At 42.9% G+C, this 27,195-nt stretch overlaps 1 protein-coding gene across 1 annotated transcript; it reads right to left on the bottom strand.

Moving 5' to 3' along the window:
• Window positions 1-11,410: 11,410 nt before the first annotated feature.
• Window positions 11,411-24,392, bottom strand: znf469 (zinc finger protein 469). The gene has a single exon (XM_086163648.1). The coding sequence runs from the start codon at window positions 24,375-24,377 to the stop codon at window positions 12,483-12,485; it is 11,895 nt and encodes a 3,964-aa protein (XP_086019774.1). The 5' UTR covers window positions 24,378-24,392; the 3' UTR covers window positions 11,411-12,482.
• Between the last annotated feature and the right edge of the window lie 2,803 nt (window positions 24,393-27,195).

The raw sequence follows: 27,195 nt of genomic DNA, 5'->3' as shown, positions 1-27,195 counted from the left end.
ATATAGCACATGTATCTATTTATACCATTAATTCATCGCGTGCTTTATTTCATACTTTAAAATGTGGATTAACCCTGTTGTTTACTGCTTCATGGAAGACTTGAATTACCGGCCCTCTGACAATGATTTGACGCTGAATAGATTATTTACTTTATTACAGACATATAATACGTCTTCTGTATCTGACTCCTTTTCGGTGACAGGAATGAGTTACTGTAAACTGTGCTGCCGGGGTTCGTTTGAACTCGATGAATGTTCGGCTTTGCCTATTTATTCTTAATCTGTTTTCTTTAACGCATTGCTAGTGTTATTTTGCCCTCCCTCTTGGGTTTTAAAGAAGGCAACAGATGAAAGGGGGAACAATGGTACAAACTGAGTTTGAAGTACGAGCCTCAATTCCTCGGAAAGAGTTGAATCACCACCTTTGTGACAGAATTAACATAAACATAACTTTGTAAGCTTCAATATTTATTGCAAGGGCTTTGGACTGTTTACACAGACTTCAGCGCTGCAGTGTTTGCTATAAATAAGGCAAAAGACATAAAACTTGGAATTTTTCTCAATAAAACAATTTGCTCTTTATTTACATGATTAAACTGGTTCGTGATTAATGTTCTGCTCTTTCTTGGTGGGTGATATCTTCCCCGTTTGCAAGTTCCTTGCTCGCAGGCTGCAGAGCATTCTAGCTTAAATGAATCTCTGTTTTTGAACTTTGGTGGAGAATTTTCTCCACTCCTTGAGGCGATATTCAGTTGGTGAAGCAGACTTAAAGGACAAAATGGAAACCAATCACTATTGGATATTATGTCATATTGATTTATGGCTGCTATTATATACTCCTACCTATTGCGTACATTCACGTGCACACATGGACTGTCTTGGTGTATGATGTGGCACAGAGGGTGTCATTAGAGAGTATGAATATAGCCAACGTGGCCGAGATAAATCAATGCTCTGTTCAGAGAGACATTTCACTCTGGGCCTTGCAACATTATTGATTTAGGCACCACATACTGTTCCAACTGGGGTTTTTAATTTATTTGAAAAAAATATTGAGCACAGTGATATTTTTTGCCGTTTTAGAAAGGCGTTGATCACAAAACACCGACAGTGGGCATTGTTCAGTTTCTTAGTGATTTTTACTCACTTGACCCTGCTCGACAGTAAGTGAGGACGGGAGAGAGGGGCTTAATAGAGGGAGACACTTTTAATGTAAGTGTCCATCAGCATGGGGATGCTCGGGTAATGGTGGTTTCCCTGGTGACAAAGCGAAAAGCAAATACACTCAGAGCAAGACATTTTGTGCTTTTTGGTGGGAATCTGGCTCTACAAATACCACATTGAGTGCTATATTAAGAAGCATTTACAGTGTTTTGCTCACAATCTGTTTGCATGTGTGGTTGTGTGTTCCCTGTGTGCTTCCGTGTGGGTTTATATGCATCAGGATATTCACACCCTCACATACAGATAAAAATAGGCAAGTCAGAATACAGGGGGGACTGAATAATAATTTGCCTTACTGGCAGCTATTCAAACTTGCAGACTGTCATACTTGTGTTATGCAGAACAAGCAGAATCTAGAACTTGATGGCAAATATTTGCAATAAATCCCCTCGGCAACTTATTTCTCACCAATCAGATGAGATTTACTGAAGCGCACATTCAAGATAATAATACAAATCCCATCATTTCATCTCCCTGGCTCCGTCTGTGTGTTCAGTGACAGATCTGATATGTGTGCAAGTTTATACAAGCACTTAGAGTATATTTGTGTGTATAGCTCGTGTTGTGAGGACAATATTTGTTTACAGTGTGCAGAGTCACCTCTGTTTCTGATATGAAAATATGCTCAAACTTTAGGCATCAATTCAGCTGGGAAAGGGTGATATTGAGTTCAGGTAAACTTGAAACCTTTATTCACCCAATGTGTATATACCACTATTTACTCTTGAATCAATCACCAAAATCAAATTCAAACTTTTTATGTAGGGTCTGAAAAATAAATCGCCCAATAGCTTTTCAGAAAAATTCAACAAAAAAAAAGACCAAAACCTTCATTGCTTGGCCTTAATTTTCATAGACTCTGTTGAAGTTCAAGGATAGTACAGTAAGGAGTACGTTACAAGGAAATAGATTTCATTCAGTCAAGTGATGGAAGCATACGTTATGTGTGTGCGTGAGTGTGCACACGTGTACATTTATGTGTGCACGCCTATGTGGCGGCGTTATCTCTTCTTCATTCAAGTCATGTCACAGGCCAGACACTCCATTGTCAGGAGGGGCTTTCATCCGCTGACTTCAGATGTGCCTGTCATCCAGTCCAATTATACAGAGAGAAATAGGTATTGTTGCACACTGGGGTATGATTCAAGACAAAATAGAAAAGTGAGGAGAAGACTGCAGTCATCTACAGCCATGCGCTACTCAGTTTCACTAAAACACAGATTTAAAATCACATGGACTAGTAAGTTCAATATCTTACTGATAACAAATCCTTGCAAGGTGGCATGGCTGAACATCTTGAGCAGGCAGGTTTTCAGTCATTGGAAATGTAAGCATGGGGAGCGGGACCTTCACCTGATTCTCAGGGCGACAGAGATGATTTTTATGGAGATAACTCCCAGGCCACGGAGCCGCCGAACAATACGCGGACTTCGCCGACTTCACATCGTTGCTGGGAAGCCTTCAAACATCAGTCAACATCCTGACATAAACAGTCTCATTTCAACACCTTCTGCATTTTCTAGGCTTCTCTTTTGGCTTTTCTCTTACTCCCGCTATCGTAGACAGCCAGAGGGGATGTCAAGAACCTCCACTTACCTCCAACCACTCATGGGGAACAGCTCCAATTTATTTAATACCAACCTAGCACTGCACTCCGATCATGTTTTTCTGTCATGTTAGTCATTGTTAGGCAGTCAGAAACTGTGGAGTAGTAACCTGTGGAGATACTGAATGAAAGAACACTTGGTGGTTATTAATATTTTTTTTCGCAGGCTGTCTCTCAGGCCGCGTTATAAATCTGCTGCGTTATCAGGAACGGTGACTAATTAAGAAGGGAAACCTGACTTCATACATGCTTAGAAGCTCCCTTTTACCTCATCCGTCAAATCATTAAGTTTGTCAGGTGTATCCTTGTTTATACACAAGAGTTGTGACAGCTCAAGATGGCAGAAGTCTCTGTATAGACAATCCTGTCTGAGCCGAGCCTCCAGTGTCCTTGCTCCTGATACTGATTCACTGATGTGGAACTCAGTCGGCTGAGGTGCTGGAGGGCATGGGGAGAAGGGATTTGCTCCTCTGCTAAGTCTTTTCTCTCCACCGGTTCCTACTGGGCCACGAGAGGCCTCTTATTATCACACATTCACGCACACACACACACACACACACACACACGCACAAGCACAAGCACACGCACGCACACACACACGCACATGCACACGCACACATACTGAAAGCCATCAATGCACTATATCAGCCCAGGTTGTTTTGCAGATGATAAATTCACTCATTTAGTATCCATAATTAACTCAATTTCACAATATGATGAAGATTTGGATTAGGCTGTATGTTATCTAGTTTTAGCATTGAAGGTCGGTCAAACTGCTTTTCATCACTGACTTCTGTTTATATGTCCCCCAAAATCAGGGAGAAAAGACAAAATTCCATTAAGGATAAAGTAAAATGTGCAGGCGCAGGCAAGTAGTAGTGTAAAGTTAGTTTTCTCAATTCAATAGAATAGAATAGAATAGAATAGAATAGAATAGAATAGAATAGAATAGGAGAGAATAGAAATACTTTAATGATCCCAATGAAATATTTTTTATTATCTACCTGTATGGTTTGGGAAACTCTCAAAGGCAAAAATAATTGACCATAAAAAATGATAAAAATAAAAATAAATTGTCCTTGTCACAAGATCATGTAGACCTTTGGGAAAGTCCTTTTCTGTTCTGTGAAAATAATAACCCAAGACAGCAAGAGAGTGTCCTTAAAAATCAACAAACATCAATGCAGAAAAGGTTTTATTTGCAAACCTTTTTTTTTTCTTCAAAATATCATAGTTCTATTTTATCAATTGATAGTCTTAGTTTTATTAATGCATCATATAACAATATCCTGACTGATGAGGTTAGGTACAATATGTGCAACTGACAGTATTATTTTTGCGAACTACTGCAGAGCCATTAGTGAAAAGCTGGAACCAATGATCAGTGAGATGTGACAAGCAAGACTTTCCCAAATGTAGAAAACTTAATGTGCAGCTTTTCCCTTCTCTCTTTGTGGCGAACATGTACATGAACCAAGTTATTCCGCTGTAATCCCCCTGCCCCCCACGCCTGTCTTTCTCCTCCCTGTGTCTCTCTGAAATACACACATACTCACTCACACACAAAAGAGGGAAAGTGTCACTATGGAAACAAGGAGGCAAGATTCTAAAAGCTTCCACTTGAGATGAGAGTTAAGACAACAAAAAGGAGTCCATAGAATGAGTGGCAAAAAAGCAGAAATATATCCCTAGCATCTATACAGCTCCAGACTCCTCTGGCATTTGAGCGTCATCGTCAAGCCTCTTTGTCAGCCTTTCACCTTTATCCCCATGTCTTGTGCCTTTATCATCCCAAGCACCTGCCTGCCTGTCTGTGCACTCACACATATGTGCATTTTAATTTGTTTGCTGCGTTGGGACCGCATGCCTACGTTAACTGAGGACCGCTGTGTATGTGTGTGGGTCTGGGTGTAATGTGCACCACACAATTCTTTAATAGGGCTAATCCATTTTAATCTCACCTGCCACTGTTACCTTACAATGATTAATGTAAGCCTAAATGAGTTAAGACACAGAGAAATGCCTGCGGGAGACAGAGGACGAGGCGGGGGGCTGGATGTAAGTCTCTATATGTGTGTGTTTATGTCCACTTCTAAGCATGTGCACATTCTTATGTGCTTGTATGCACGCGCGCCCATGTACATTTGTCAAGGTTTCCACGGCAGCTGGAACAGGTTTTTACTCCCTGCTCTGTTCAAGGCTATTTTCTGTGGGTCTGCGGGGTCACTGCTGTCCTTAGTGATGTCTCCTTCAGCTGTAATCAGCACCATGGACAGCAACACCGATTTCCTCCCCCACAGGCACCACAGCAGGCATCAATCTCAATGGAATCAAAGAGGCTCCCCCTGCTTAGCTCCTTTCTACTTTCATTCTGGCTGATCTAAAAGAAACAGATAGGTAAGAGCAGGCTGCCCATTAGACTTCAGTCTTGATTTACTCTCTTGATCTTTTACAGAGATGGAAAGGAGACGCGGGGACGAAGAGTAAGAGGGCAAGTTAATTGTGAAAGACCTGCAGGCAGACACATCTATTAATAAAGATTACTGGCTGATGAGTTCCCTCTGATGACACATTCGAACAGTTGATTAGAGAGTAAATCAAACTACAACTGCCATGAATCCTTGAATCCGGTTTTAGTGCTCCTTTAGGGCCAGTTTTGCAAAAAATAGTTGCAATACTTGGATGCAAATGAAAGGAAGGATAGAGGAGAGATAAATAGAAGCATAGGCGAGCGAGAGGAGAGATAGGGGAAGTCTACTACTGTACAGTGAGTGAGTGGCTGAGTGAGAGTGAGGGAGAGCAAGAGAGAGAGAGGGAGTGAGAGAGCGAGAGCGAGAGAGAGGCAGAGAGATAGCGAGTGAGAAAGAGAGAGATAGGGGAATGAGACACATAGAGAGAGTGAGGGTGCAGATAGCGGGAGGGGAAAACCTCTTCTCTCAAAGGGATGATGTCAGTCTCTGCAGCTGAGCCCTGGTCCCCGACTCGATCGCAGGGAGACTCTCTCTCTCTCTCTCTCTCTCTCCCTCCCTCCCCCTCTCTCTCTTCCAGAAAGAGACAGGCAGGGACATCCACATCCTCAATGAAAGATGAGGGCAGAGACAACCAGAGGGCAGAAGCAGGGAGGGTCTGGTCAATGAAAAGATGCAGGTATGTATGCCACGTTATCATCGATCTCATTTATTATCTCTTTTTGTTGCGTGCTGCCTGTTGTTATGCTTTAAATTGCTGCCGGCGTCTCATCTGTTCAAAGTAATTAACCTGTTTTTAGAATGTGTCGAAGCGCGTGCGGATGCGTGCACATGTCTGTGTGTAGTGCGTATGATGTATGCATACTTCTGTATTTCTGCATGTCTGTGTGAATATATGTGGGTGTGTATATGATAAAGGGAAAATGCTCACAATAAATGATGGACAAACACATAAAGTTGTTAATGAAGAGAAAACTGCTCTATCCAGTCCTCCGGGGGGAGAAAACCGCTTAAATTCCAAATTCAGTTTCTTTCAGTTCCAAATCAGATGCAGGATATCCGGAGCAGAGGGCATAACAGAGGATTGTGCTTAAAGCTGAGGGATTTGGTACAAACAGAACCTATCAATATGTTTTTTTTTTTCCTCCCCTGTGGCGTTATTGTTACAAAGCTCTTCTTCAGTCTGGATAAGAGATTTGACAGGTTAAAGCAATGCCTTCTGGGATATTGGTGGTCAGACAAGTGACATAGCTGTGGTGAGTCATCCTGTAACATCTGTTACTGAGACCTCTGTTTCCCCCTTCGTCTCACATCTCGCTCACCTGAAAAAGGTTAATGCGATTGTTAAAAGTCAAAGTTTATGGAATCAATTCTGATTGATATGACAGAAATTGATTTCCAGCCCTGGGATTTGTGATAGGAGTCACAGACGGCCAGACAGAGGCACACGCAGGGTCACATTCAACACAATCACCGCTGACGTTGAGAGAATTATGGCTTTCTACTAAAGAATCACTTGCAATGAAGTGTGTGTGTTTGCATGTCCATCTTTGTATGTGTGTCTTCGCACCGTCTAATGAACTCACAGGCCATCAGATGCAAGAAAAAAAAAGAGCAGGTCACAAAATCAGCAGCCATCCATTTAGAGTCATGGCTGTTGGCATGCTACTCAATTAGTCAAAGCATGGATTTTGCTCCATGAAGGGTCTTGGAGAGAGAATGACACTGGAAATCCAATTTTGTGGCACATCAAATGTCAGGGAATATCCTTTAGATCCTCTGTGATTCACAGATACAGCAGTAGGGGAAGATGAAGGAGGTACGCTGTTAGTGAGGGGAGAGGATGAAGATTAGGATGGGGATCCACAGGTACGCTTCTCTACATAGAGGGTCAGTTCATTTTCAGAATTATAAACACAAATCTCCGATTGTCGTCTATAACCATATGCGGATCAATTCATCATCCGTCGATATATATATATACATAAACATACACCAAAGTAATGTAATGAATTGATTAAATAAATATAATTTCTCTTTGCCCCCCTAGAAAATGACACGCACATATACCGGTATATGGAACATACATGCAATGTATCTGTATTTCTAGCATCTAGAGCTGATCACAAACTATACACAGAATAGATGTGTTATTTTATTTTTTTAAGCAGATGTGTGTCATCTGCCGGAGTGGCTGGGATGACACCTGCTGTTGTACGCAGGGTTCCTCTTGCTGCAGACGTGCAGCACTAGGCTTTCATTTGTTTGCATAGCCTCTGCAGAGCAGCCCCATTTACTCTGTAAACCTCAAGCATCACACAGGTACTTTCAGCTCCTGCACACAGCTTTTTTCACCCTCCTAGCGTCTGGTGTGACAAATGGTTGAGTAGATAAAGGTGCCATTGTCTCCAAAGAATGTTGGCTTCCTGCTGAGAGGCCTTTAATTAAGAAATACAAAGTGCGCCTGACTTTTAATGCTCCCCCTTCCATATTATCGTCACTTCACTGTGATTTATTTTTATCTGCTCTTTTGTTTAGCGATTCATTTTGATGTTACTACTGCCCTAGTTCCTTTAACGACTGTTTCAGGTGAAGGTCTTGAGGGAGTGTAGTATTCCTGTGTAGTTTTCTGCCTGCCAACACTCCCATTTGAGGATGTTAGGGGGGTTAGGCACTGTTTTGATGGTTGTCAGGCAAAATTGGTTTGATGTCTTGATTTCAAAGATTTCTTTGTCCTCTTTGTTCACACTAGGGGAATGTGTTTATATTGAATTATTCATACACATTCGCACTGTAGAACACAAATGATTTCAGATATCATCCCGATGGAAATTCATTACCCCACCAGCGTGTGTGTGTGTGTGTGTGTGTGTGTGTGTGTGTGTGTGTATGTGAGCGGAGATGGGTTGCTCAGTCATCTCTCCCCTTTGTGTGACAAATCCCACTCCATCCATTTATTTATTTCCTTCTGTGAAGGCTGAAACCTCACATTTCCCAACAGAGGTGACCTGCCTGCCCCTCAGCCTGTGTGTCATTACTGCTGACCAGCAGCCCATCTCTATCTGCCCCTGATCTCCCAACCTCCCTGGGAGGCAGGCAATAGCCGGCTCCACTGTGAAGGAGGAAAGGTTCAGGCGGGGTGGGGGACAGAAAGAAAAAGAGGGGAAAATGTGGAAAGGTAGCATGAAGGAAGTGAAAATGGAAACAGGGGGAGAATGCAAGAGAGAGGAATACAAACAAAATCACAGGTGAATGGGTGAGATAAGGGTTTTAGGAAAAGATGGAGAGACGAGTGAGGCCCTGAGTAATAAATGAATGAGAGGGGAGAAGCAGGAGAAAGGGAATGAGGGTGTCACCAGAAGAAAATAGACAAAGGGGAAAAAAGTTGTAGATTACATGGGAAAGGAGGGAGACTCGTTGATAGGGTGAGTGGGAAAGAGAAGAGATGCTATTTCAAGACGATACATACTGATAATGTCACTCTACTTCAAAGTGCAAAGCGTGCCTGTCATGCTCCTGCATGACTGTGCCTCTTGAGAATTTCTTCGTAGATCAAATGATAAAAGGATGGCTGACGGTATAAGGAGGGGGTATCCTGCATGGGGTTCCTACTCATTCTATGTATCATATTCTGGGCTAAACTGTAACAAAATATTTTTCTGATTTAATTTTGTCTCCACATACGATTCCTGGTGACCACAGGATCAGGAGGAGATGCGCTGCAGAGGAGGTAAAATCCAGGATGACATCACCCATAGATGGTGCGCCGATTTACTATGGAAGCATTAATACACCAGTTAAATAAATATCTATATTGCTGACATCTTAATTGTGAATGATGACGTCAGATGTCAACTTTGATGCTGATGCTATATATAATATAGCTGATGATAATATAATATAATATAATATAATATAATATAATATAATTATTATCACCATTATAGTATTTATATTGTATTATTATTATTATTTTATATTATATTATAATATTATATATTTTTAGAATTACTTTACAATCTAAAAAACAGAACCAAAATTTATTATCGTGTAGAATGTCTGTACAGCCTTTATTTTCAGATCTTTCAAATTGTTTGTTTATATAATTTCATACAATGAAAATACAAATCATCCAAATTGTAATGAGGGGCATATGCTGTTCTGGACAGGAAGTTGTTTTTTTTTTTTTTTTTTGCTGTCACCAAATATGACTTATCTCCTTGGCGTAACACGCTCATGAAAACTTTTAAATTGCTGTTTGTAATTTATTTTGCTTGTAGTGCAGTAAAGGTCAAGACGGAAAACATCTGCCATCAAAATGGAAATTCTGGAAATTTTCTTTGTTGTATAATTCTTGAGCAGTGAGTGGCAGGCATGGAAAGAGTCCTTCAAGTTCACATATTGCCTTTGTTCGAAATTCTTGTCGGATGTCGGGCCACGGCTTGGTTTTGTTTCTTCCACACCTCAGAATCAATACACATATTTTGGCTGCTTAGTAGTATTTATGAGATTGCGAAACTGTTTCTACAAACATTCAAGTGACTGATGACGTCTCAGAGTAACTTGAAAATGTACTTTTATGTTTTATGAAGATATACCGGAATTTTTTGCGCATGTAGGAAAATGCTCTCCACCTTGGGCCAGAGATAGATGTCATGCGCACATCCGAACACACACAGTACGATTTCTTCTTCCCCACACAGAAATCCGTTATCTTAAAAGTGCAGTGAGTCCGTGTGTAGCCGCAGACTGTGTAGTTCCAGTTTAGGCTGTGAAATAATTCTTACCTCATCATGTCAATACTTTATGTGTCCTTATACAATTACATGATGAGCTTGTAACTTACTGACTGAGCCTATGGCTGACCTGGGCTCGGTTCACAGAGCCTTGATGGAGCGACAAACGCTGTTAGATTATGGTTATAGCAGAATAGAGTGCTGCGTATTCCTGTGGCGTCGGGTGGCATCTGGTATTCACAGCCCCTGACTGACGTGCTCCCTGCCAGCTTGAAGTTATCATTCTGATTATTATTTAAATGTGTTCATTGTCTGAAGATCGTAACAAAGAATGGTATTAGTTTCAGTCACATTTTTTCATTTAAGCCAACATGTGTCATTGTTTTAGTTGCCGTGCTGCTGAGAAACCCAAATAAAGTATCGCTCCTCCCCTCAACTTCTCCAGCATCTCAACATCTCATTATATCATTGTGGTTTTTTGCCACTTCCTTTTCATTTCTGTGTCTGCGGAGCAAATGAATGGCAACAGCTATTCACGTAGAAATCAGCTCTTTCGGGGTTTGTTAAACTCCATTTATTGAGCTGTTTGTGGACGTTAAGCACCAGTGTGTGAACAAGCACATAATTAAGATTGGGCAAAGAAAAAGAAATATATATATGAAAACAAGATATGGATAGAGAAAAAAACCTGACATACAGGAAAATTTGGTCATGAATCAACATGAAACTTAATATATCTGGTTCCAGGACCCCTGCAGACTCAAGTTAGTGGTTGAAATTCCACACGTTAGGTCAGCTGACATGAAGCATTGACACAGTTTTCCCGAGATATACTGTCACCACAGGGGCCTACTGTGTGAGATTAGATGGGGTTCTTGACAAAGAAAATAACTTCCATTTTGTTTTTTGACTCTCTCTCCAAAACCACCAGTAACCCCCGCCCCCTGCCCTTTTCTCAGGTATCATTGGAGGTCAGAGGATGATGAGAGATGCAGCTCCTCTTCACCATCATGCCACTGTGTTTCCACACCTGTGCCACTGTGCACTATGGCTTTTTATTCCTATGTGATGATAAAAAAAGTTTCGTGTAGGAAAAGAAGCCATTTTACACATGGTGAGAGAGCAACACAACACAAGTGACAACTTCTTGCCTCGTAGACTAAAAGAAGGCTGAATCAATGGAAGGTTCTATCTTGTCTTAAATGTCTAATAGATGTAAAGTCAGACCCGTCTAGCTGGAAGTGCCTATCTGTGGCCAAAAGAAGTATTAGATAGTGTTATTCTCTGTATGTGCACCTGTTTCTGGGTTCAGCCATTCGCATTCATTGCATAGAGTGTCTGCATGAGATGGGGAAGAACGAAAGAAGAACAGAAAAGAGAGACCAATACAGATCTTTAATAAACAACTATAAAAGAGGCACTTAGAGAACCACTTTACAGCTTGCAAGAGGCACTGCATTTCCCTTTCTTCTTACCTTGAATCTTTTGCACATTATTAAAATAAAACTTTGACAATAAGCATTACACCAAACAATAATCTACCTACAATATTATACAATATAAGATACATACAGTATAAACAAGATAAAGCACCTTTGTTGTCCAAGTAAATACTATTCATAATTAAACAGTTGGAGTTGAAGACACAGATGATTGAGTTTGTCATTTTTGTGTGGTATTATCAGTGCACGGGAAGAACTCCGATTACAGGTCTTGGGACTGCGATGCCCTTGTATGCACCTGAGTTTATACAATGGAATCTTTCCTAATTTCATTTTCTATGTTCTTGCATATGAAGTACTTGGAGGGTTTACACAGTATCTTCAGTAAATTATTACAGAGAACCAGTAAAAACACTTGGATGCATGTACTGTAACTGCTACAGGTCTCATGTTCCCTTCTGAGGACATTGGCATTCACATTACAAACAAAACAATGTAGCACCAGGTAATGTTTATACAAAAGGCTAATATGATGAATGTCAATGCAGTGCAGTAATGTTAAAAATAATACAAAATGAATATGTTGGAAGCATGTAGAAGACAATAGTCCAGGGAAATTATTTGATCATTTGGTCCTTTTTGAAATTACAAATGCAAAATGGAAAATGGTTGCTGTATCTTCAAGTATTCTTTTTCTACTTTCCTTTTGGTAACTGAAATAGAATCTGTGAAACAGATAATATCCGGCAAAAGAAAAGCAGAAAAAGCAAAATGATTTTTCCAACTAACATATTCATTTCCGACCCAAAATTCATATCTGTTATTAGTCCTCACATTTGTGTGAAAAAAACACATATACAAAGAAGACATAAAGTGACTATGTAAGTATTTAAAGATAGCATTTCACAGAAAAGAGCTGTGCAAACTCATTCACCATAATGAATTGTCTTAACATTGATGACTGTGAAATTTACAGTCTCTTTTTCACAGATCCCTCAAACCCCACTCAGTTAATAGATTCTGACGTGTCCTTCCGTAAAGGAATCTTAAAGCTAGTGAGTTTTTGGCCAAACAGCTGGCTTAGGAGGTGGTTCTGGGACTCTGCAGTCCTGTACGAGTGAGTCTCCACTGACCTAACCCCCTGCTTTGGTCTAGATTTATTCAAGGCATTGTTCATTGGAACCGAGGACACTTTAGAAATGGAGGCATGAAAAGGCCGTCCCAGAGGTCCCTTTTTGGCTTTGTAATCCCCATTAAGAGAGTTCACAATCTCGGCTTTCTTTGGCGTACAGCTGTCAAGCAAACTTCTTTTGAATTGCATACCCAAGGTTGACGTCTTGCATTTTGACACTATTTTGTTGCTCACAACATCATCCCGCACTGAGGACAGCACGGGGTAATCGTTGGGTCCATCTGACTTTCTTTGCAATGAGGGATTGACACTCTTGGTGGGACGATACTTCTTTTTGACCCGAGAGTCGACACCGAAGTTCTCTTGTGTGGTTGGAAAGGAAACTCTCTGCAGGCTCTGGGGGGATTTCACGTCTTTTCTCTTTTTCTGTGTTCTCAATGATTCTTTGTCTTCATTTATGGCTGAGGTATGTGGGGAAATCTTGGAGAGGAGGACTGGCGTCGATTCTACAGTTTTTGCGCCGCCAGTTGTAGCGCTGTTTTTGCCGTTATCAGTTGTTTTGAGTTGGGCAATCTTGTCTTTCATTTCACTGCCACCCTCTTGTACAGCACCGAGACATAACGTTTGATGTTTGAGGACATTGCTGGAGGCTTTTGTAGCGTGCATCTGCACCTTGTCGTCTCTCTGCTGGTCTATCATATCTGCTTCTAATTCTTGCTTTTTTGACTCGGGCTCTCTCGAGTTGACAACAGAATCCTCACCGGGTGGAATTGAATCTGTTCTTTCTTCTGCCTCAGCTGTGTCACCTTCAGCGGAGGCTTCCCTCCCTTTAATTATCTCCACCACACTGCTATTCTCTTTGGACCATGAGGTCATCTCCGTTCTAATACAGACAGACTCATTCTCTTCTTTCACATCAAATGATTCAGTAATTGAGCTTCCATTATTCTCTTTATCAAGATTAGGTGATGGAGGTTGGTCAATTTCCTCCTCTTTGGGTGTCGCGGACTCCATATGAATACATTTCTCCAGCTCCACAAGTAGTTCTGAATAGTCCTCGGCAATGTCCTCTGTCTTCACATTTGTACTGTTCGCATCGCAGTGATATTCATTCACGATGGTTTGCGTGGAATCATCTAGGGTGGAAACAGACTGTTTGGAAGACTGTGTTTCAGAGTTTTGGTTTAGGTGCAATGAGCATACACTGGCAATGCCGCTGTCTGAACTGTTGTCTTGCAGGCTGTCAGAGAGAATCCTTCTCTTTTTACTTGCCGGGGAATCACATTCATCTTCTTTGGATACAGAGACTTTGACAGGTCTGAGAACACCTCTGAATTTAAAAATTTTGTTTCCGCCCGACAGATGTTTTTCCATGTGACGATCAAACTGCTCCTTCTTGGAGAAGGTATAGTTACAGGTGCTGCATATGAAGGACTTTTTAATCACGTGCATGACATCAGCACAGAGCTCACAGGTGTAAAGAGTGGTATGTTTCGAATCCAGCTCATCCACCTCTTCATGAGCCCTCTTCAGGTGCTCCTTAAGGTCCTGAGCCTCCTGATACGAGACGGGACATTTGTGACACAGGAAAATCTTCTCCAAATTATGAACCACTAAATGTCTCTGCAGTTTGAAGGGTTTGGGGAATCTCTTTCCGCAGTGGTGGCAGTCCCTCGAGGGGTCCTTGCAGTTGGGATGCATCTCCACACTTTTAGATGTGTCGGTTTTATGGAGAACCTCAAGCGGGGTTAACGTGTTCTGCCTCCCACCTACTCCACTGCTGTTTTTGGTTTTGGGAAGTTTTGGCTCGGCCTCCTCAGAGGTTTTCCCCTCTCCCACAGTGCTGCCTCCAGCAACAGCTTTTTCCTGTTCTTTAGTGGCTTTACTGGACTCTCTATTGGCTTTGCTTGGACGGTGCTGCATGATAGAGGTGATGAAATTCTTCACGGCTGTCTCCTGCATGAAGCAACCTGAAATGCTTAACATGGAGCCCTGGGTCTGGCCCCTGCGAGCAAACTGAGTGGCATGCTCTCTTAAATGTTCATTGTACATCCACACATCTGATATCTCCTTCAGGCACATGCCACAGGTCCAGATACCTGTCTTGTTTTTGGCATGTTTCTCTGTCAAATGGTCCCTTAGTTGTTCTCTTGAGCTGAACTTGCGCTGGACACACATATAGCAGGTTGGCGGAGGTGACGGGTTGTGGGACAATTTGTGAAAGTTCAACTCGCCAAGAGTGAGGAACCAAGTGAAGCACACTTTACACTTGTACTGCTTATCTTTAACCTTAATTCCACCATCTTGCCGTTTTCTGCCACGCCGCTCGGTCAGTTTCTTGGACTTTTCCTCTTCCTTGTTCTCCATGTCACCAGTTGCATTTGGAGGAGCCACCGAGATGTCTTTGCTGGAGTCAAAGAATTGAATTTCAGGAAGCTGAAAGGTGGTATTGATATTCTGAATGTCAATGCTGTGGAAGTTTTGTATGTTGTCTGAAACACAGGGCTCCATTGTGTATGTGTCATCGGGAATGGGCATAGCGCAAGGTGCAATGGGCAGGCTATGGGCGCAGGGGTCGGAAGTCACCATGGAGTCTACGTGAAAGCCACTGAAGTCACCAGAGCCACTCCATTCGATTGAAGATTTATCAATGGTGCTTTGAAGGGGGTTCAAGAGATTGTTGCCTAGCTCTTCAATATCATCGAGGGCATCTTTCTGAACACCTTGCGCGATGTCCAGCGCTGGTTTGGATTCGGCCTTCAAGCTGGTGTTGTGGCATATATTCAACATGATTGTATCATCGATAGATATTGTTTCATATTCACAGGGTTTGGTTTGGTCGACAGCGGGCGCTTTCTTTGCTTGTCTCTCCATAAAGTGATCTTTGTTTTCTAAGGTGGTGTCAGAAGAAGGTGCATATTCCAGAGCTGCGTTTGTTTCAGTCGAGAGCTTTTGTCTTTTGTTTCTTTTACTGTAAACCCTCGGGCACTTTTTCCTTTTAGCCTCCTCGTCTCGGGGAAACAACTGTGAGAAAATGGTGTCATCGTCAAGTAAGGCCTTCAGATCGGGACTTATGCCAGGAGGACTGATAGGAGAGGGAGCCAGACAAGAGAGAGAATTTACCTCATCTGAAGGGCAAGTGTTTTTCTCACTCTTGATCTCAACTGCTACTTTTCTTAGAATCTCCTGAGCAAGTTCCTCCTCTGATTCTCTTTGTTCACATAACTCTTCCACAGAATACATCGTTCTTGAACCTATCTTTTTGGACCCATCGAGATCTCTGGTAATATCTTTGTCTGCAAATATTGATCTTTCCAAATTGTCATTTTTACTTTTTTCCACATTCGCAATTTCATTCACTCCCGTGCATTTAATCTCTTCCTTATCGGTGATTTGATTTACTTCCATAGTTTCGGCGGGTACATTGTTGTCTTTTGTTGGGGACCGAGATGTATTATCTAAGGCGGAGTTTGAAGTTGAAGTACCAGAGTGGGGGAATTCCTCTGCTCCAGCAACATGCCTGTCAGGATGCGAATGGATTTCGCCCTCAGGAGAGCTGCAATGCTCTTGTTGTCCGCCGCTTTTGAAATCAGGAGTTATAGCTTGAAGAATATCAGTTTTTAGTATATTCAAAAGCTCATCAGAGAAAGGATCAAGTTTTATGTTTGCCACAGTATTTTTGTTCTTCCGAGGTTTGTTGTTCTTTTTTGCTTTATTGGGCAACAAAGAGTTTTGATGGCGTATTTCATCCGCTGCCCCTGCATTTATATCAGTTGCTATTTCCGCTCGAACCGACTTGGTATTTGCTGCCTTAGGTTTGAGGGTGTTACTTTTCTCAGACACACCATCTATTTTCGTTTGGTAGGTTGGTGAGTCATCTTTGTGATCTTTCTCTGGATTTTGTGTTACTTCATAAACAAGCATATTCCCCTGATAGGGTGCAGTGGAGCTTTGTGGACCAATGTGTTTCTCTGCCCTGACCAAATGTTTCATGGCCTTATGTCTCTTTAAGCCTGGCACAGTCCTGAAGCACATCAAGCAGATTTCACAAAGGACTTTGCCCTGCTGACTGTTGCTCTGCATCTTTTTTTGCGATGTTTCTTTTTGCACTTGGTGAGATATCTCGACTGCTTGCTGCCTTTCTGACGAAGCTGGTGGAATTGGTTCATTTTCACTGACAGGGAGTTTTTCAGGAGCGAGTAGACCATCTGCAATATCTTTAGTGAGAAGTGTCCTGCCCTCCACCCGAATCTCTTGAGGGCTGAAAATTGCAGAGTCGACCTTTGCCACATTTTGAGCACGTGTGTGTAAATGTTCATCGGATTTGATCGAATCGTGGCAGTCTCCTTTTAAATCACCAGCTGAGTCATCTGTGGTTTTGACTTCATCTGAAAGACCCAATGGGAGACGCGTGAATTTCATATTCTCCTGTACGGCCAACGGTTCGTCTGTGAAACTGTGTTGAGCTGCTGGATCTGAGTTCAGTGACATTGCTGTGTCAATGGCTGTTTCAGTTTTGTTGAAAATTAGCGCAGGGTTAACACTTATGTCACAGGCTTTACGGTCATCTTTCAGACTCAGCTTCGCTTCGTGATTTTCCACAGGTTTACTCGCTGGTGAAATGGCCATGTAGCTATATTGGTTCGGTTGTCGGGGTTCATCTGTCAGGCTGCTGTAGTTGAGGGGACAAAGCTTAAAATCATAACTGCTTTTCTCAAGGCTATCTGATCCTGCCGGGGGTTTGGCTGAGCTGGACACAGGAGGAGGAGGGGTTATGACGGCATCAGATCTAGAGATTTTACAATCAGTTACTCTCAGGTCCAGGGCAGGTGGGCTAATAAGAGAATACTCCGTTCCTTTTATTTGACTCATTTTTTCATCACTCTTTTGAACCTCCTCTTGATATTCAGTTTTGCTTACATGGGATGTCATATTTTGACCTGCGTCCAGGTGAACAGGGATATTAAGTTTGCTTTGCGGTTGGCACGTTTCCCCTTCTAGGTCTAATTTCTGCGTGGTTGCTTGATGGGAGGTTTTTAATGGAGGACTGGTGGGCGGAGCTGTTTGTGGCAAGTGACACTGACTTCCTTCAACTTCTTTTCTGCACGGTGAGTTCTCTTCACATGCCATAAAGTCCAATGGAACATGTTCTTTGATCTCCTGAACACCTAAAATCTCCTCTTGTTTTTGAATCATGTCAAATTTGAGGCATTGCTCAGTTTTCATGGAGTCACTGAATGGAAGAACTTTGCAAGAGTAACTTTTGGTTTCTCTGTCAATGATACCATCAGTCATGATAATAAGACCGTGTTGACCCTTAGTTGATTGAACTGATTCAAAGTATGAGCAGCTACTGGTACTTTCTGGATTGTTTTCCACCAGTATTGGACTGCACGGCTTGTCTGTAGTGACTATCTCCACCGACACGTCGGCCCTCGGACTACGAGTGTATGCCTTAGCATTGACAGAGGTCTCGGAGGGAGATAGACCAAACAAATTAAGCTTTTTTGAAGTTTCATCTGTTTCCTCCTTGATCTCCCTGTCTGTGGACTCAACTTCCGTGTCATTGGGATCATTATGTATTTCGGTGGATTCTTCTCCCGTTGCTATTTTCATCACACCCTCTGCTCTCTTGCCAAAGTCTACACTGGAGTCAAGAAGAGCTGTGGAGGGATGACGGCTGCTGCAGTGACCAGATATTTCTTTCAGTGCCTCTGCTCCCTCTGGGTTATCTGTTAAATGCTGTGGATGATCACAATTGTTTTCAAATAGCTGATTTAGATTTTCCTCTGCATTACTGGTCACAAAGGACTCGGTGAGAGAATTTAAGACAGGTGTCACCACACTGGAGCAGTGACTGGATTCAATCAAATTATTATTATTCTCAGTCATATCCCTCTCAGACACGACTCGAGTCTCAGCCTTGCTAATATTGTTTTCCGCAGGCTCACTTGACTGCTCAACGTCAGCTGTGCGGTCAGAACAGTTAGAGAGAGATGGCTGTGACTTAGTGAGAATGAATTCAATATCAGCCGTCGGCTCTTTGATATTTGAAGGCGATAATACGGTCTCCTTCCCAGTCATTACTTCCTTTTCAGGGCCATCTTCTTTCTCAAATGGATCGGCTTCTTGACATTCAATTTCTGGTTGTTTTGGACTTGGGAGGGAGGTGACATTCAGATCCTTGTGTTCTGATATAATGGTTTCTTTTTTGAATATAGAATCAGAAATCACCTCGAGGCTTTTCATCAGGTTTTCTGTGTATTGTTTCTGCTCCAGAATTTCTTCCTTTGTCTCTAAAGAAATGTCCTTTTCAGGCTTCATTTCCTCTGACTGATTGTCATTGTTGAGCTTGGTTAGAACAGTTTGTGAGGCTGTGGTTATTATGTTTGTAGCATTGTCCTCCTTTTTGGCAAAATCTTCCAGTTCTCCTGTTTCATTGTGAATTGAAGTGCGGGGACTCTGGTTTTCCCCCATCAGCTCGAACTGGAATGGACTGGACCATGGGAGTCCAGGTTCAGCGTAAGGCTCTGTGGGCAAACTTGTCACGGGACTCACTATGGTTTGCACGGCGCCCGTCATAGTCAAATTGGAACTTTCACTCTCGGACTCTTCGTCTAGTCGTAAAGGGGAAAATTTGCTCATTTGCAGCTGTTTAGGGACATCCCGAGCCACCAAGGACGGGCTTTCCAATTTTGTTGTCTGCAGCTGGTTTTCAAGCTCATTCACAATTCTCTTTATCTCCAACTCATCCTCTGAAGCACAGCTGCTGAGATTTGCTGTGTAGTCTATTATTTTTTCTGGAAGCGACAAAGGTACATGATTGTAATCAGGTTTCTTTTCATTAGATTTCTCGAAGTTGCCTTTGTACTCGGATATCTCGTCTGGTAGCACCGGACTTACGATTAAGCCCCAGTCTCGGTGTTCCAGAAAGGGAGAAAATGACGACACAAACTCCTCCTTTTTATCAACCGGGGTCTCAATAGAATGAAATCCATCTTTTTGAATTGGCACATCTGTGTAAAGCCCACTGTCAAATCCTGTGAGGTCCCCAAACATTGATGAAGTGTCAAACGTAAGAGGGGATTTCATGAGCCCCTGTTCCTGATCCAGGGGGTAGGGCATGAGGGGAAGCGTATCTTTTTGTATCAAGGGGCCTTGGGTTTCTGTCGGTGATAGGCACACCTCATCCATCAACGAGGAGCAGAGAGATGCCTGCTTGTGTGCGTCCAGGTCACCGACTAAAGCGATTCCCTCCTTCGCCATGCAAACATTATCACTCTGTTTTTTAAACGTAGTACTCTCCGATAGCTCTGGCAGTCGGACTTGGGTCCCGTCTTTCCGTCTGGCCTTTGTGTTTCTGTCAATATTGAAATCAGCTTCTTTGTCGACCGTAGGAGAGTGCGAGTCACACCGGAGCCCCTTGTTATCTGTGCCGCAATACTGAGCCGGCTCTTCTTTGGGGCACAGATTGTCTGTGCTTTCTAAGGTGTCACTGTATGGAGTAACAGCTTTGCCGGGTTCTTTGCACTCCGCTGTTGCATTCTCTCTCGATTTTGTATTTGAGTTTTTGCTTTTTTCAAAGGATGCGGTTGTTTCCTTTACCTGTGAGGAAGATGTCGGAACAGTAAAGTCTGCTTCTACATGATACTTTGCCGGATTCTCTGTAATACCTTTGTTATCAGAGAGAATGGGCTTGTCTGGATTATATTTTTTGACCGATTTAGTGAATGTCAGTGCGAGTGTGCCGGACTCTCTGCACAATTTGTGTGGGGAGGACCTTTCATTGGACTTCTGCTCCGAGAGTGAGTCTTTCTTTTTGCCGTCCGCCTTCTTCTCACAGTCCGAGTCGGTGCGATCAGTGCTTTTGGGGCTATTAATACTGTCACTTGAAACACTCACAGATGTGCTGAGTTCGCTGCTTGTCGATGACCTGCTACCCCGTCTTCTGAGTCTCTGGTGAGGACCATGCTTGTCAGGTGAAAGAGAAACCTCTTCACTTTTTTTCACTTCAAAACACTCCTTTGATTCATGCCTCCACGCGGCTTGGTCCCTTTCACTCCTCGCTCGCCATTTGCACTCTTTAGTGTACGTGTATTTACACCGACTGCTTTGATTCAGCCGGCCTTGGCTTGCAATCTTTACAGGCTCGCATTCATCGTCCGAATCTGAGACGTAGTCATATTCTCCAAAAGCAGGATTCTGCACGGTGGGAGTTAGTCTTTCCATCACCAAGGAAAACTGGAGGTTTTTGGTACCTTTAACATGTAGCTTATGGAGCTTATTTTTTTGCTGAACTATTTTGTGAATAAGTTCCTTACTCCAAGTACCTCCTCCAGTGCCTTTTCTTTTGCTTTCTTTCACTGCAGTCCTTGAGGTTGGCGATGTTGAGGTTTGTGAGGGTGCTGACCCTCGAAGTGCAGAGCTGTCCGGAAAGCTTTTAACACCACAGCGTTCAGAAAACTTGCTTGTTAGGAGAAATCTTGGGGCACTTGAGTTTTCATCCTCGTTCTTGCACAGTTTTCTTGCCTCTTTCACTTTACTGTCTTGTTCCCTTGTCTTCTCCCTCGAGGCACTTCTTGAATTTTTATGAGAGACTTCTTTTTTTATATTAATTTTCTTGTCTTGTTCCAAATTCAGAGATATTTTCTCCAGCTTGCTCTCTGTGTACTGTTTATCTGTCTTAGGGCTCTCACCATCGGAATCATAAAAATACTTTCCACGGGTGAAAGACCTATCATCACCTGTTGCTTGTTTACTTTTGGTCTCAAATACAAGGGACTCTTTGGTTTTCACACATTGTTTATTTGATATGGCTTTGACAGTGGTGAGATCATCATCAGCAAATGCATCTATAAAGCTGCTGTCTATCTCCGCATTGTCCGACTGGTATCCCAGTCCATTTAAGGCTTCTGTGATTAAGCTGTCTAATTTTGCATCCTCCATTTCTAGTTCAGGAAGAGGGGCAGGGAGGTTACCAGATCCTGAGAACAAGCTGAGTTTCATTGGATCGTCCTTGGTGTCTCCTTTTGTTTCACTATCTGATATAAGTTCTCCATTTTTATTCAGACCCAACAGAGACAGGTGAAGTTCAGATGGGCATCTCGACATAGAAACATTTGACACAGATGACGCTGCCTTCGTTGGTTCCTGGTGGAACTTCCTGGTGTCCTCCATCTTTGTTATGTCTTTGAGGTCATTTTGTGCGAATGCGTTCTGCGAACAGTATTGTTTATGTCCCAGAAATGAAGCCAGGTTATTGAAATTCTGGTCACACTGCTTACATGTTAGAAGCACATCTAACTGGTCAAGATTCGCTGTGGCTAATGAGGTGGCAAAGAGCTGATGTGCAGAGTACGGTGGCGGAGGCTGGAGGTGCTCCATTCCGAAACTGTCGATGTAACCTTTGCTTCCTTCTATTGTCGCTTTTGGATGCAGGCTATTTTGCACATAGCTCATCATGTCATCTTTTGGCCGCTCTGGCGCATAAGGAAGGTTTCTCTGAGCTTCTGAATGGAACTGGTGAGGATGAGCGTTCAAGTGATCTGAAGGTATTTGTGTTTTGTTGGCTTGGGTCTGGTGATAAAATGGATGAGGGGGTGCTGTTTTTGAAATTTGACTGTCCTCTGAACTGATGTTAACGGGGCTAGTGGAGGCCGGGGAGAGGGATGAGCACGTACTACTGGATGCGGGGGTGTGAACCGGGGAAGGCAAAGGGGATTCGTAAGGTGACACCATCATTAGTCCCATCTGTGGAACTTGTAATGGCGGATAGCTGTAGCTTCTCGATGACGATGATGCCGGAAGAGACTGATTAAGCCCAAAATATACAGCCTTGCTTTTGGACTCACACACCTGGCTCATCTCTACTTTGAAAGTAGAGACAGTGCTGTTATGCTTTACAGTCTCCTGCCTTTGGTTAGAAAAGCCTTCGCTAGTCCTGTTGTTTTGGAAAAAACTGGGGTTTTTCAGGGAACTGTGTTTATGTGATTTACCGTCATCCTGCCAGTCAGAAGGAGAGACCATGTAAGCCATTTTTTGATTGCCCATTGGCCTTGTTATGTCAATTCGGTTTTGGTTAGGCATTGCGGCGCTTGGTCGAATCTGCTGCCAGGGCATTCTACTATTTTTAGACGTATTTTGTCTTTTGTCGAGCACAGGCTGGCTCTGAAACTGAAACTTATTTATATCACTGTACTGAATACTGTTTTGCTCTGCTGGAGAATATGTCTTATTAGGCCCCTCCCAGGTGTGTGGTATCCTATTTAAAACTTTGCTGTTTATGGTTTTATCATATGAAACTGAGCCCGTGAGAACATTGCTAGATGGAGCATTGCTGAATGATTTGTTGGAAAAGTGCATTTGGGAGGCGGGGCCTTGCTGAATGTTTCTCGTGTGGTGCACACTTGCTTGGATGAGTGTTCTTTGGTTGGCAGTTGTGTTTTTGGGGTGACAGTTCCTCTTAGTACCTGAGGCGACTGCCGCGTCCCTACTGTCCGTTTGTCGAGCAGCGTCACCCTCTGGCAGGGCGCCTTTCCCTTGCTCTGACTGCTGTGAGCTGGACCCAGAGCTGTCACTGCTGGCTGAGTCCTCGCTCAGATTCCTCGGGCACTGGATGGTGGATGCCACCCCTTGAATAAACTGGGGCTGCTGGGTGTGAGAATAAGAGGTCCGGTGCTCCGACTGCTGTTCGTTACCAAAATTTGTGTTGTTCGGAACAAGGTTCTGTCCCTCACCGGGCATCAGCGGAAATGAGTTGTGGGTCACGTGAACAGAACCGAGAGAAGAGTCTGTAAAGTCTTGGGATTGCGGGTTCTGTTCACAGGGAAAGGAGTCAGAGGTCGATTCCTCCAGAAAGTGATATCCGTATTGAAATGGAGCTGGCATAAATGCACTTGACTTACTGGCTTCTGTAAGTGCAGTGGATTTTTGGGAAGAAACTCCGTAGTTAGCACCGTTAAAAGTCCTTTCAGGAGACTGCCATGTGTTAGAGCCAGTCAGCTGGAAGTCAGCCAGGATCAGTTGACTACCGTTCTGAACACTGTTGTTCTCCATGGCAGCAGGCTGCTGTTGTTGTGACAGGGGTGGGTGTTGGTGCGACGGCGTCCCGCTTGAGGAACCCAGGGCCTGTGAGGTATAGCTTGAGGAGGTAATGTTAGAAGAGGCCTCCTGGAAACAGCGGCTATAATTGAGCTCTTCTTGCTGGATCTCGACCTCTCTCTCAGGTATACTGGGAGTGTGGAATTGGTAGCTGCCCGAGACTGGGCCACGACTGGTCTCCAGCTTTTTCGCCGGTGAAACCTTCTGCTGTGGGTAGGCAATACCAATGTTGAGGTTGGAGCGTGGATTTGTAATGCTAAGACTGTACAGGTGCTGTGGGTTGCTACGATCTGCCTTTCCAGACCGTTTGCTCTTCTCTCGATTGCGTCCTTTTCCACTTGGCGATTGAGGACTGCCTTTGCTACCAGACCAAGTCCTGTCAGTGGTGAATTTTGATCGGTTCTGTAATGATCTGAAGTCAATTTTCCCTGCTTGTTGTGGCCGTATAACAGCCTCGCGCTGTTGAGTACCGTCCCTTTCCTTCTTTACTTTATCAATCTTCGGCCCTCTGCTGCTGGCCCTGGCATCAGTGTCTGTGCTTGAAAAGTGCTCTGAAGACTCCTGTGCTGTAGTGTCACTCTGTTGTTCCAGCACCGTTCCCTCATCCTGCAGTGTGGACTCAGCGTCCGGCTCTTTGACGGTGTGCATCGGCCGAGTCTCTCCTGCCATGGTGCACAATGTGTGCTGTGAAGGCGTGGTCCTCAGAAGTGGTGTCTGGGAGACAGAGGCATTGTCTTCTGGATAGCATGAATCAGTAAACGTCCAGTGGCAGCAACTGCAGGGACAGGGCTGCTGGCTGCAGGCTCATCTCTTCACTCCCATTGTAAACAGCTGATCTGGCACCAGGGTGAAGCAGACCTGGCGAGAAGGAGCAGAGTGGGTCGAGAGGGTCATATTTTTTGCCAAGCTTTCGCCTGATTGAAATTCTGTTAACATGTTTTCACATTTGAAGGTAAAACACTGTCAAATAATAAGCACAATTTCCCGTATTAAAGGATCCTCCCTCTCTCTCTCTCTCTCTCTCTCTCTCTCTCCCTCTCTCTCTCTATATATATATATGTATGAAAAACTAGGCAAACAGAAGACAGAGAGGGATTTATGCAAACATTTTTATGCCAAAAGACAAATTAGATAAAAATAGGTATCATTCCAACCTCAATATCAATGTACAGTGTTTAAGTATAATTATAACCCTCCTTACTTTAGCCAGCAGAGAGCACTCTTGCATCATTTCAAAGAGATGGTGTCATGACACAAATGACCAGTTCTATCAATAGAGAATTCTAAAATTCTGCCAAACTCAAACTCTAAACTTGGAGGTACAATTCCTATTTCTTGAAACAGTAAAATCATATTTAAAACAAATGAATATGGTTATACCTAAGCGTTGGATTCATGTTGGATTCTATAAACACAATTATACAAAGAAACCAGTTGGGTTTTGACATGATGAAGCGCACTAGAGTGCAGAGGATGAGAAAAATAAAGGACAAGGATCCAGAAAGCACTGCCAGTAAATGAATCACAGACTCCTTTAGTGGAGGGACACAATGCCACAGTTGTTCTATTGCTTAAGAGGACGGCAGGTTTAGATCATGGAGGAATATCTGGGATTAGTCGGTCAGCCATGAGACAGTGAAAATGGTGGGCACACTGACGTTTGTTGCCTTTCCTCAGGCATCCCAGACACTGCTTCTCAGGTCCCAGTTTACTTTGGCTAACACTGCAGCTGCTTCTTTTGAGATCAGACCAGATGAAACTTAGAGTTAGCACCAAAATGTAATTTCTTGGTAACCAAACTTCTATCTCACCTTCTTGTATATTCCTCTGGGGTATTACATATTAAAGCTGATGTGTGAGGGTGGCCTTGTGGTTGGAGAAAATCACCTTTAAGGCAGCAGAATTTGGTTCACATACAATATGCAGAATTCTTTCCAAATGCAAAAGCCGTCTTGCTTAACTCTAGGGGGTAAAAAAAATTACTCAAAGAATATTAACGAATATTGTTTGAAAATGTGACATCTGTGATAATTGTACTGTATAGAATTCTCCATCCCAGGACGACTCTGACAAGCCAAATTCCATCCAAATCCCTTGAAATAACAGTTCAGTGGAGATATGCTTGATTTCATAAATGGCCTTGTAATATCCCCTTGAAAAAAAAAAAAAAAAGATAAAAAAAAAAATAAAAACGGTGACAGAATTTTGGAATAACCCTATAACACAGATCTGCTCTTAAATATAATGTTTTGCCTCTTGGCCTATGGTCCTTCACCGTGTTATATTGAAATCAGCCTGGAATATTTCTTGATCCAACTGATTCGAAGACAGACACAGACAAATGGCACCAAAAAAGCAAATCACTGGCTTAGGTAAATATACCTATGTTTTAAGAAAATATGTGCAAAACTTTGGAGAAAGAAAGACAAGTGTCTCAGTAAGGTCTCAAGCACCTTGAAATGCACTCTGTAAGTTACTAATTTTTCTGTAGACTGCCAGGATCAATTCTATGATTCAGTCACCATACCTGGACTATTCTGCCATTTCAATTTCAACAATCATTTGTTGAGGTTTTTATTATAATTGGTCACCGTACTGTACACCGCCATCCTCCAAAACTAATCTGAGCTTTTAGCTGTAACAGTAAATTTGAAATACCAGTGTATCTTGTCAATTCATAACCAAAGATACTGAAGAAACCGGAGAAACATTGTTCTTACTTTTGAAAATGCTCTCAGATGATCATCTTCCTACACTGTGATTTGAAACTAGCAACCCAAAAACACAATTGTTTTTGCAGAACATGAGCGCAAAGTAATCTAACTCCCAGCACCGATATTAAAGCAATGACACTGTCTTCGTTAAATTCATTTTTGTCTTTTAATATGAGCTTGGCCCACCAGTATTGCTGGTTATCGCTACAAAAATTACACAAAGCATGAAATTAATTAAAAACTTTGGTAATAAAACCCCCTTATGATATGGTTTCTTCAGGACAGCTTGCAGAGGCTGCACAGTGTAATGACTGCTTTACTTTTTAAAAATGACCACAATGCACCAAGTGGGCCCGTGATGCAGTTATATGGTCACAAAGGAGCTATTAGGTGTATTGATTTAAAAACCTCTCGGATGTACACAGAGGAGATGGAGACACAAGGGATGGAGAATATGACGGCGAAGCCTATATGACCGGTCCCGGGGTATCACTCTTCGGAATGTGTTTCCTTGTCTCATCCTCTGGTAAACCTTTCGGAGGTATTTAACACATTTGGAGGAAGGCTTGAGGCTGAGACCTGGCTGGGTTTGGGCCTGGTTGTGAAAAATCACATCTACTCTACATCTCCTCAGAATCTGAAAGCAGGAGTGTCTGGAACTATCTCTGCCACCGGCTGGGGAAACCGGTGTGAATGGCTCTGCGAGCACCTCCATCAGGCAGCGGTTGATCCAGCTCCACAGAGTCAACAGTCACGATCATACATCATAACCC

This window comes from Fistularia commersonii, chromosome 17 (genome assembly GCF_037954325.1).
Source record: "Fistularia commersonii isolate RoL2024-O1a breed Wild chromosome 17, RoL_Fcom_v1.0, whole genome shotgun sequence".
In the NCBI taxonomy this organism is placed as follows: domain Eukaryota; kingdom Metazoa; phylum Chordata; class Actinopteri; order Syngnathiformes; family Fistulariidae; genus Fistularia; species Fistularia commersonii.
This window is presented reverse-complemented; position numbering and strand designations above follow the sequence as displayed.

Coding starts and splice junctions, on each gene's coding strand:
- znf469 (XM_086163648.1), bottom strand. CDS start 24,377: ATGGCAGGAGAGACTCGGCCGATGCACACCGTCAAAGAGCCGGACGCT.